The 11,581-nt window shown below is 35.3% G+C and overlaps 1 protein-coding gene across 14 annotated transcripts in view; it reads right to left on the reverse strand.

The window, feature by feature from the left end:
• The window catches only part of Ankrd12 (ankyrin repeat domain 12), a 149,447-nt gene that overhangs the window by 19,210 nt on the left and 118,656 nt on the right, over positions 1-11,581 (reverse strand). For all 14 annotated transcript variants that reach the window (XM_020184901.2, XM_020184897.2, XM_020184906.2 and 11 more), the window contains one exon: positions 4,757-9,447. In XM_020184901.2, the coding sequence (XP_020040490.1) occupies positions 4,757-9,447 (4,691 nt within the window). The remainder of the gene's footprint in view (positions 1-4,756; positions 9,448-11,581) is intronic.

Here is an 11,581-nt window from a genome sequence, read left to right on the forward strand (position 1 = left end):
GTAGCCCTTATGTCTGCACACTGTTTTAAACTTGCTAATGGGGTTTGGCATGTAGTATTTCAACCTGTTTTGGGGACAGGGTAGACAGCATTCTTGCTTTACAAGTGTGGAAGCTAAGTACCAGAGAAGTGAATCATTCAAAATCACAAAGCTGCTGTGTAACAAAATCTAGACTTTAATTCATGTATGCTAATTGGAAATCTCTCTTTCCAATATATGGTGCTATATTTCTCTAATAATTCCTGTTAAAAAAAACCCCAAAACTCCACACCACATTCAATTACTTAGTTTTGCTTATAGCCTCTTTTGAACCAATATTTGATTTACTTAAATTTAATATAATCATAGATACTTCCCCAGAATTGCTTCAAGGAAATTGAACTTGTTTCATATCACTTTTCCATGAATAAAACGATAGTACACACTGTAACATATTTTATTCATTCTTATACTCTCTTTCTCCCTGGTCAAAAGACAGCCTGCATAAAGAAGGCAACCTAACATGGTTTATTTGACATTGTTTTTAGTTTGTTCGAAATTCTAATTTAAATGTGTACTTTATAGTTATATCCATAATTCAAGGCTATGATATACATTATTTCAGCTAAAATTTCTTACCCGTTAAGGATAAAATACAGCAATAAAAGAAACAAAAAAGTTACTAGCTTGATATTCTTTGAATCATTAATGCATGCTTTGACTGAAAGAATATCAATGACAAACTTATTCACAACTCATGAAGTTTAGTCTACAACTACTGCCATCTGAATTGGTCTCTTAATATTTAAAAGGCACTAGAGTCAGGTACACTCTGTGGATGTGGGACTATAAAGCCAGCTTTCTTCTGACTTTCTGATCTTTTCTAAACTGGGCATTGAAAAATGGAACATCTGCAAACACATGATACAAACAACACATAAAGCCAGGGATGTCTGAGAATAGCCCTTTTTTTGTGTACACCAGGGTAACTAGGGTCAAATCTAGAAGGGTATAGTAAGGATCTTATATGTGACAATAAAGAATTGGGACTTCAGTCTACAGAAAACTGGGAGTTTCTCAAGATGTTTCTCCTGGTAGTCACATGATCAGATTGTTTTATAATGAATCTAGACCATAAAAAAGACTAGATTGAGATGAGATTAGACATGAATCAGGGAGCTATGGCAGAAAATTAGTGTCTGTTTTGCTCATCTCTGATATCTAGATTTTAGTGCAGTGCTCAGTAGAGTTATGAATTATTTGCACGTGCAATATGATGGATATTCGAATATGCAATATTCACATATCTGAGTAACCAGTTGAAGGAATTAATAAAATCTTTGCATGGCAGAGAATAATAATGGGGTGGCTGGATACAGTGGCTCATGCCTGTTAATCCTAGCTACTTGGGAGGTAGAGATCGGGCAGATTATTGTTTGAGGCCAGCCCAGATGAAAAGGCTCACAGAAACTCCATGTCAACCAATAAAAATCTGGGTGTGGTGTTGTGCACCTGTCACCCCAGCTATGTGAGAAGTACAAATAGGAGGATCATGGCCCAGGCTGGCCCAGGTGTAAAGTGAGAGCCTACCTAAAGCAAAAAGGGTATGATTTAAATGACAGAGCACCTGCCTAGCAAAGACAAGGTCTTGAGTTCAAAACTACCACCAAACACAACAAACAAAAACAGGAGACCAGGAAGGGTGACTCACTCCTATCACTCCAATTAATTGGGGAGGCAGTTCCAGGCCAGCCCAAGCAAAATGTTAGTGACACCCTCTTAACAAAAAAGCCAGGCATGGTGCCTCTCATTTAGGCTATGCTGGAGGCAAAGGTAGAAGGACTGCTCTTCAGATAGGCTGCAGCAAAAAAAAAAAGAAAAAAAAAAGTGAGACACTATCTGAAAAATAATTGAAGCAAAGATGGCTGGGGGCACAATTTAAGTGGTTGAGTGCCTGCTTTGTAAGCATGAGGTCCTAAGTTTAAATTCCAGTACCATGAAAAAAAAAAAGGAGAAAGGGAGTGATTATGATCAAAGTATGTTACATGCATGTATAGAAATATCATGATGAAACCTCTTACTATGTACAACTTAATTAGTATATGCCAGTATATTATAATAAAAAGAGGAAAGGAGGTGAGGTGATTCAATATGACTCAGGGACCAATTTGAGTTGATGGGAGGATAGAGAGGAAGAGATTAAAGATGAATCTGGGTTCCCTGTCTAGGAAATTGGAAAGATCATGATAGCAACTAAAGTATAAAGGATAAAAAGCCCTCTGAGAAAAGACAAATGGGTTTTGTATTGGACACAATGATTCTATGGATCTGTGGTAAACAGTTATGGGCCTCAGTGGTATATTCAGGGCTAAAGAAAAATTTGGGACTCATTCTTTAAGAAGACAGTATCCCATCCCTTAATGAGATTATAGCTTAAAGGTAGAGAACCAAGGTATGGAAATGCATTGAGGGCTGGGTGACAGAATACTTTGGGGAGAGGACAGCACTGCCAGGTATTAAAAACATGGAACCAGAAATTCCTGTATAGGCGTGAATCCAGGTGAAATGCTGGATTAGTCTGCAAGAAGTAGTGAGAAAATGAAGCTAGAGAGGCAGAGTAGGGTCAGACTATGAAATGTAGAATTCTGCCATACTTAAAAACTTAAGACTTTAATCTGTAGGCTACGGGAAGGCAACTACTCAGTTACCTATTTAAATACCTTGATATTTGAATAAAGAAATGGTTTTCTATTGTTTAAAAGGAAAAGAAATTGCCAGGGTGGTGGTCTATTACCTGTAATCCCAGCACTAGGGAAGCCAAGGCAGGAGGATCTTGAGTTTGAGGTCAGTCTGAGTTACTACATTGTGAGACACTGCCTTAAATAAACAAATGAAATTTAAAGCAAGAGAAAAAGCTCCAGCAGAAAGAAACCAAAAGAAAAAAAAGAGAAAGTCGTTACAATGATCTCAGTGAGAGATTTTGGCCCTAAACCAAAGCAGCAGTAGAAGGTAGATATTTTAAAAGTTCTAAGGTAGAATGGTCAGAACTTAGTGGTGTCAACATTAATGAATAGGATTTGTTATTGAGGATGAAAGAAGTGAGAAACCCTTCTGGCACATGTTCAGCTTAAAGGTCTTGTGCAAGAATAAGGCACTCATCCCTAGCTCCTGGAAGTGCTGGAGTCCCTCTTCTAGAATTACCTTCCAGGGAAAAGTGCTGGCATGCCCAAGGGTATGTTCCCTCCCTTGGGGCATGCCACCCGTAAGACAGGTCATCACATTCCAGAGCTTCTATGGGTTCCACTTGAGATCACTGTTGCAACTCCATTTTAGTTTAGCTTCTCATTCTGCCCAATTCTGTGTCCCTCACAAACTTACTTATTCCTGACAGATTCACTGGTAAGCCTCTTGCACACCATTCAGAGCTTGCTTCCTGGGGAACCCAACCTAGATATTTGAAGGATATGTAAGCAATTACGCCCAGAAGGCACCTATGTTTGATTCTGGAAGTCAACAGAAATGATTTGGCCAAGTAAGAACTTTTGTGAGGATTACACAATACCTGGAAGAATGCTGAACCCAAAGAAATAGATAATTTCCACATTTGGAGTGCACATAGAACAAAGAACGGGTAGCTAGAGAACTCATGTTTAAAGGCCAGGCAGAGAACAGAAGTCATTATAGGAGACAGGAAAAGACCAGCCAGTGAGGTAAAGAATTAGAAGAAAGCACCATCATCAAAGGCCAGCGAGAGGACGATTTTATGAAGAATAAGAGGACAATAATGTTTGAATTTGACTGATCATATGGAACAATAAAGAGAGGTCAATAATTTTGACAACTGTGAGCTCACTGGTGATCTCTGCCAGTACATAAAGCTAAGGAATGAGAAGGAGATGAGGTGGAAAAAAATGTCACATACAGACTACTCTGCATAAGTATAGCAGTGAAGGAGACGGGAGAGAGCTTAGTGAGCCGGAAAAGTCAAGAGAACTTCTTTTCTCCAAGACAGAGGAGAACCAAATATATTCTGAGTGGATGAGTGAAGGCCAATGGAGAGGGGAAACTGAAAAAAATAAGCTGGCAAGAATGACTTTTTTTAATAGAGGAAAATTCCAGAGAGACTAGAATGAGTGGGATCAAAAGCATATATAAGGCAGGGCGTGGTGGTACATGTCTGTAATTCCAGCACTCAGAAACTGAGGCATGAAAACTTTGAGTTTGAGGCCAGCATGGGCTACATAATAAGTTCCAGACCACCCTGGGATATATCAAGACTCTGTTTCAAAAAAAAAAAAAAAAGTGTATGTAGAGGCATTAACCTTCAAATAAATCAAAGCACTTCTTTTTTGAAACAAACAAAAAAAAAGCAGGTAAGGAAAAGAAAATACAGTACACTGGTGCTAGTAAGAAAGCCATTAACCCACATGCTAGATTTCAAAGATTCAGTAGAAAAAAGAAGGGAAAATAGCTCGTAAATAATTTTTCTATATTGATTATATGTTTAAATATATTTTGATACACTGAGTTACACAAAATATTATATTGGTTTTCCTTTTTGTTTCTACTTTAAAAAATGTTGACTACTAGAAAATTTCAAATTACATTATGTGACTTGCATTACACTTTTTTCCTTTCTGTAGTGCTAGGGATTGAGCCCAGGGCCTTGCTAGACAAATGGACTCAGAATGAACTACACCCCCAAACCCTGCATTACACTTCTACTGAACAGTGCTGCAGCTGTGTTTGAAACACTCAAAATGACAATGTTACTTACTGTGGGAATACAAATCTTGCTTAGGGGGTTTCCATCCAGGAGATATGATCCATTAAATGTTACATATTCATCATAATACTGAGGTGCTTGAGGAATAACACTACACAATAATTTGCGCTTTTCTTCTATTTTCTTCCTTATGTGCAAGTATTCAAAATATGGGTTTGCTCTCTCTGAACTATATGGTTCAATCTCATCTAGTTTCAGAGAATCTACAATGGCTGCCAGAGACTGTTGAGTTTTCTCTTTTGCTTGTAGTAAAGAGGGACTCACTTGCACAGGCTGAGGCACACGTGACACTTTCCTTTTCCGTGGATGGTGAATTTGAGGATCATCTTCTTCAGCTAATCTTATTCTTCCCCTAGGAGAAGATTCACTGTCCTTTTCTGATAACAGTGTACAGCTAGCAAGAATCTGTTTGCTTTGATTTGCCATTGTACTTGTTTTGTTTCTAGTCATTCTTTGAGGGACTTGGTTTTCAGTTTTATCATCTTCAGCATTTTCTTCTAATTCTACTTTAATTAACTGACCATATTTCTGCATTTCTGGTTGAACTAACTGCTGTGAGTGGTTTTCCAGACTTGATAAAGTGCTTTGTTGAGATTCTTCATCTTCGATGGAAAGCAAGTATTTTTCACTTTCAGGGCAATGTTTTGGATTATCTTGCTCATTTCCTTTTGGCATTCCTACATTCATTTCACATAAATCAGAATCACACTTACTTAAATGAGTTAAGACTAAACTCTGCAGTTTATTTCCCTTTTCATGTGAAATAACCTGAGTATCAGTTGTGTTCTTCTCAACCTCATGACCACTGGAAGACTCGTAAGTTAGTTTGCTAAATGCATAATGTGTATTTAGCTGGGAGGAGGCATCACTGCCATTAGAATCCTTTTCTGATGTTAATTCAGGCAAAGTATTAACCTTCTCAAAGTGTGGTGATGCTTCTTGAATAACACTTTTAGAGTATACTGGGACAAAACTATCTGACTTTTGAACATCTGCTAGGACAAAAGCATTTTCCACATCTTTTGTAGAGTCATTATCGGTATCTAAAACAGAACTCATCAGTTCAACTGCATTTTTCTGTTGCAAGATACTTGGCTCTTGGTTGGCAATATATGACAAAGACATAGGTTTAGAGGCAGATTCAGCATCTGAAAGTGATTGGTTGGAAAAAGAGCATGGTTGTTGTAAAGGCAGAAAGGATGCTGGATCCTGAGCATAAGAGTTTTCTGGCAGTTCAGTCTGGTGTAGGGATGAAAAATCAGTATTCTGCTCTTTCATTATTTTGTTTTCTGAACTACAAAACCCCTGAACAGAGGAGTCTTGATCAACCATACTAGAATTTGGGCAGATAAAGTCATTGCTGCTTAATGACTCCATTCTATCCATAGGCATCTCCCATGATTTATTTTGGATAACACCAACCTGATGAGATGGCTCTACATGCACAGCACTGTCTGTTAAAGTGCTCACTGGAGCAGTATTCTTGATTACATTTATATCAGATGAAGTATATTTGCTGTTTGCAGATCTTGTTGGGGAGACTGCAAAACTGGAATGTATGTTAGACATATTTGAAAGGTCTTTTTCAGGCATACTTGAAGACATCTCAGGCTTGGGAGAAGGACAAGTATCTCTTGGCACTGCTAATAAGCTACCTTGATTGCTTTCTTCTGATACTGTTTGGAATTGTTTGGTATGTTCACAAATGACAGATGACATGCTACATCTTCGAAATTCTACAGTAGGTCTCCCCTCGTTAATAACTAGTCTAACGTCTTCTATAGAAGATGACCTGAGATGGGATCCTGGAAGTCTGTTTGCATATGATGGTTTAATCCGCTCTGGTAGTTCAGCCAGGCTGTCCAGCTCCTTTTCATGAAAGGCTGGAGATTTGGCAATTGGCAAAAATGGTGACTGGGAAAATGACATTTGAGACTCTGAACCCTCTAACATAAAATCAGAGTCATATTCAACCAGAGGCCTTGGGGTTGTCACCGTAGTATGGCAGGAATCTTCTGAACTAGCAACAGAAATCATGGACACAGATCTGGAGCTGAGACCTGGCTTTTCACTTTCTGATCTAGGAGACCTGTTTGAGCTATTATCTGAAAGGAAGGCTGACTTCCCTAAACATGTTACATTTTTGATGTCGACAGACTGTGATCTATTATTTACAGCATCCTTAGATTGTTTATCCTTAGTATAAGCATCAGTCAACTCTGAACTCTTTGACCTAGCAAGTTCTTTATTTTTGGATTCAGCTATTGTATGTTTTGATTTTTCCTTATCTTTTACTTTAAGTTCTAAACAATTACGGTTTCTTAATCGTTCCTTTTCTTTTTGCTTAATTTTTTCCTTATGTTTTTTGTGCCACTGTTCTATTTCTAGGTCTTTAAGGCTTAGCATTCGTTCAAAACTTGTTTGCATTAAGTCATCATTCACTAACCTCTTTTCTTTAGGCCGAATGTCTTTTGATGTTGGTGATGACTTAAGTTTAGGCTTATCTCCTTCAGATTTTAATTTGAGTAAAGTATTTAGTTGGATTTTATCTTTACGTTTGTCTCGTTCTTTGTATCTATCTATATCTTTATCTTTTTTATCTTTCTCTTTTCCATCTGGAGTTTTCAAAGGTTCATCTTTTGCCTTTTCTTTAAGGGATAAAGTTTTTTCATGCTGTGTTTTACTACTACTATCTACTATACTAGACTTTTTTTCTTCCTGTAAGTGTTTGGAATTAGTTATATTTACACTTTCTTTATCTCTAGATTTTTCCTTCTTATCTAATTCTCTGTCTTTTTCTTTATTTCTGCCCTTTTCTGATTTAGGATATTCACTATTATCTGATTGTTTACTTTTTTTTTCCATCAAGTGCTTTTCTTTGCTTTCTGCTAAATGCCTCTCTTTTTCAGGTTTTTCTTTGTCATGTTTTCTATCCATCTTTTCTCTATTTTTCTCTCTGTCATCAGTTTTTTTAACAGTATTTTTTATCTTCTCACCTTCCTTATGACATTTTTCTGTTTGATGTAAATATAATTTGTCCTTTTCTTTTACTCTGTCAGCACATTCACTAAAATCTAATTTCTCTTTTTCTGACTTATGTTCATGTTTTATCTTCTTCTCTTTTTCAGAATTTTTTCTTTCGGTCTTCTCAACCTCTTTTTCTTTAGTTTGCAATCGTTTGTCAGATTTTTCCCTACTTTCTTTTGTATGCTTTTCAATGTCTATTTCCTTTTCCATTGAATGCAGTCCTATAGATTCCTCACTTACACTTAAACCCAAAGAGCTGAGCTCTGGCTCTTTATCAGTGGGTACATTCTCTCTTTCTTCTTTTAGGTCTTTTATCTTTTCTTCCCTAAAAGATTTCTCACTTTCCCTTTTAATCTTTTCCCGTTCTTCTTTAAAGTTCCTCTCTTTTGAGACATGCTTTTCTTTAGTTGACTTATCATCTTTCATGTTTTTTTCCAATTTTGATTTTTTTTCCAATGTTAGGGACTCATGTTCCATATTAAAAAAGAGATCTTCAGTCTCATCACTTTTAAAAAAATTCTCTTTCCAAAATTCTCTATCAAATTCCACACTCCGCTGCAGTTCTTTAGCAACATCTTTATTTTTATATTTTTCCTTTTCACCTTCTATTTCTTTTTTGTGCTTTTCTTTATCTCTCTCCTTATGTTTCAGTTTATGTTTTTTTAATGTTTTCCCCTCTTTATCAATTTTTCTCAGTGTGCCATCTGAATTTTCAAATGTTGGACTATGATCATCATCTTTTATTTTGGTGTTTGATTTTTCACCAATTTCTAAGTGGAAATCTTTCTGGTGTTTATTTTTTTCTTTATGCTTAGAAGATTTTACACTTGAACTTTCTGGTAAGAATTCAGATTCTGTATTATCATAGCGAACAAGATCAGGCTGTAAGGACATTTCAGAACTTCCTGGGGATAAACATGTTTTAGTATGATCCTGCTTTAGTGGTGTTGACTGTTTTTCACTTAATCCACAAGAATGTTTAGGAGACTTGGCAGTTGAAATGTGAAATAAATGTAATGAAGTATCATCTTTTGGGCTAAAAGATTTCCTAAAACTCCCCTCCTCTCTGGTCTTTTCTGAACAATCTAGTGTAGCATTAGCTGTCAAGTTTGTTCCTCTAGTATTTTCTTTCCCCTCTTTTTCTTGTTTCAGCTCTTGGTTCTCTTTATTTTTGTTCTGGTTTTTTAATTTCCTTTTAACTTTGCCTTTATGCTTGTATTCATATTCCCTTTTGGTTTGTGTATCAGAATTTGATGTTTCAGGAATAGAACATGCAGTAGAAACCTTTTTATTCTGAAGAACTTCTTCATCAGAACTTTCAGTACTTGAATATAGAACCCTAGATGGCTTTTGTTTTTTATTTTTAAATGATTTTGAATAGAAGGTTTTCTCCTGTTTTGCAAATAAACTACTCTTTTCTGCTTCAGATTCATTCTCTTTTCGTTGCTCTTTCCTAAGAATATGCCTATCATCAATCATTTTATTTACTTCTTCTTCATCATCATCTTTGAACTCATACTCATCAAGGGCAGATGGAAGAGGTGCTTTGCTGGGAAGAATCTGTTTACTTTCACAGATGAGTGAGTCTTTCTCTGTTTCAGAGTCAATATTTTCATCAACACTAGAAGGATTTACAGACTGAGCCTCTTCTGAATCTAGAATAAGAAACACAGCTTATATGTAAATATTTCAAACAATTCAGAAAAAAATCAATTTAGATTTACATGTAAACAATACAATAGGAAAATGTAAGAATTCTGTTATTTCTAGAACAGATTTGTAGACTGCTTTATGATGAGATCCTTTTGATACTTCTAAAAGGGTATGTCAAAATCATAAAATATATGATATAAAAATATACAGCAGAGGTTTATAATCCAGGTGTCTGGATTCAGGTGAAACATTAGCTACTAAAATGTTATGTCATATATATATGTATACATACACATACATCTTTTCTGGTAAGAGAATGACTTATGTAAGATTCTTTGGCACAAAAAAGACTAAAAACCACTAAATTACAAGGTTCAATTAAATATACTGACAAATTTTTTATGTGTTTCAAAATATTAGCAAAACTGTAAAAGATCACACATGATTACCGCAAAAGATAATAATGTAATTAAAGGTTAGTGGTTTTAATTATACAACATAACTATTTAGAAAAAAGTTAGAAAAGATGAAAGAAATATAACCCCCAATTATATAATCAAGATTGTTACAGATAAATTGGATAGATATGTAATTTGAAAAAAGCTGCTCTTAGTTTTGCTACCTACAATTTAGACCTGATATTAACATAGGCTGTAGTACGAGAGGTCCTAATCCCCACATATTTTTAAGTACAGGAAAATTTAGATTAATGAAATTATAAACTGTATAAATATAGTCAAAGTATTACTAGATTGTATTTCACTCTTTTTTATCAAAAAGATTTTTTTCTTCCTGGGTTGGCATCTTTATCTAGCTAAAATGCTGTTGTACACTTGGGGTCTCTAGCCAAAAAGAGCACCAAGGACTCTAAAGTAAAAAGAAAACTGAGACCTCTGACTCAGGGGAAACAGTACTTCCAACGAATAACAAGAAATACTTGATTTGCTAAATGTTTGACATATTAAAATGATGCTTTAATACATGAAGCTTCCTCTACAGTAATCTGTCAAATACTGCCATCAGAAGAAAAGTCAAATTTCAGAAGCATTCATGCCTACAAGGTAGCTGGCACTATTTCTAAAAGATCACAACTGTTTTTTCAATTAGATATATGCTTGTATCTAGTATTTTGAGAAAATATCATTATAAAGTACCACTAAATGATATCATTAATTTCACATATATGGTATACAAAAAGAATAATTTTGAAACTGTAACTGCTTGTAGATATGTTTAAAAATGCCATTTGCATTTATCAATATAGCAATACATAATATCAAACTATAGAACTTTATACCACCAAAAGGAACACCTATTTTAGAGGTAATTATTTTGGTTCTTGATTAAATGAATCAAAGAATGTGTTCTTATATGCTGTATTTGCTTAACAAGTCCTGTTTACTCTTGCTAATGCTTTATTCATAACTTGGTCTTGAGAGCTGTTCTCCCATTGCAGTTTTCAAAGATTTTATTTTATTATTTATTTATTTTTTAAAGAACAAACCAAACCCCAAATTTTAAATTTTTTTGGCAGTTCTGGGATTTGAACTCAGTGCCTCACGCTTGCTAGGCAGGTGTTCTACCACTTGAGCCACTCCACCAGTCCTTAAAGATTTTTTTATGGTTTCTACTTATAGTCTGTTTCTAATTAGATTGTTTATTTTACTGGAAATTCAAAGTATTTTATTTTGCATATACTATACAACCCCATACAATAGTTTATATTTGATAAATATTTATTAAGCTCCACTATACACTAGCCCACTAGTGTACTAGGTTAGGGGAAGCAAGATGAAAAGAGCACAGTTCTACCAGAAGAGACAACTGTGCTTTTTAACAGTTATACAACATGGTAATTGCTAAAATGGCAACAGATATTAGGACCACAGAGTATAGTCAAGGAGTCAGCTTATAAGAAATGCGGAATTAAGGAAGGTTTCTCAGAGAAATAGCACCAAAGAGAGGCATGAAAAATGTACAGGAATTTAAGGTAGGATTTAAGGACATGAAAAGAAAACCCTGCTAAAATTATAGCATTTATACCATTTCACATACAACTTCTTTTCCAGAGCCTCATTATTCTTTTTAATAGTATGTTGTTCTGTTGAGTTTGTATGTAAATATTTAAGCTAATTT

This window comes from Castor canadensis, chromosome 4 (assembly GCF_047511655.1).
Source record: "Castor canadensis chromosome 4, mCasCan1.hap1v2, whole genome shotgun sequence".
Lineage (NCBI taxonomy): Eukaryota > Metazoa > Chordata > Mammalia > Rodentia > Castoridae > Castor > Castor canadensis.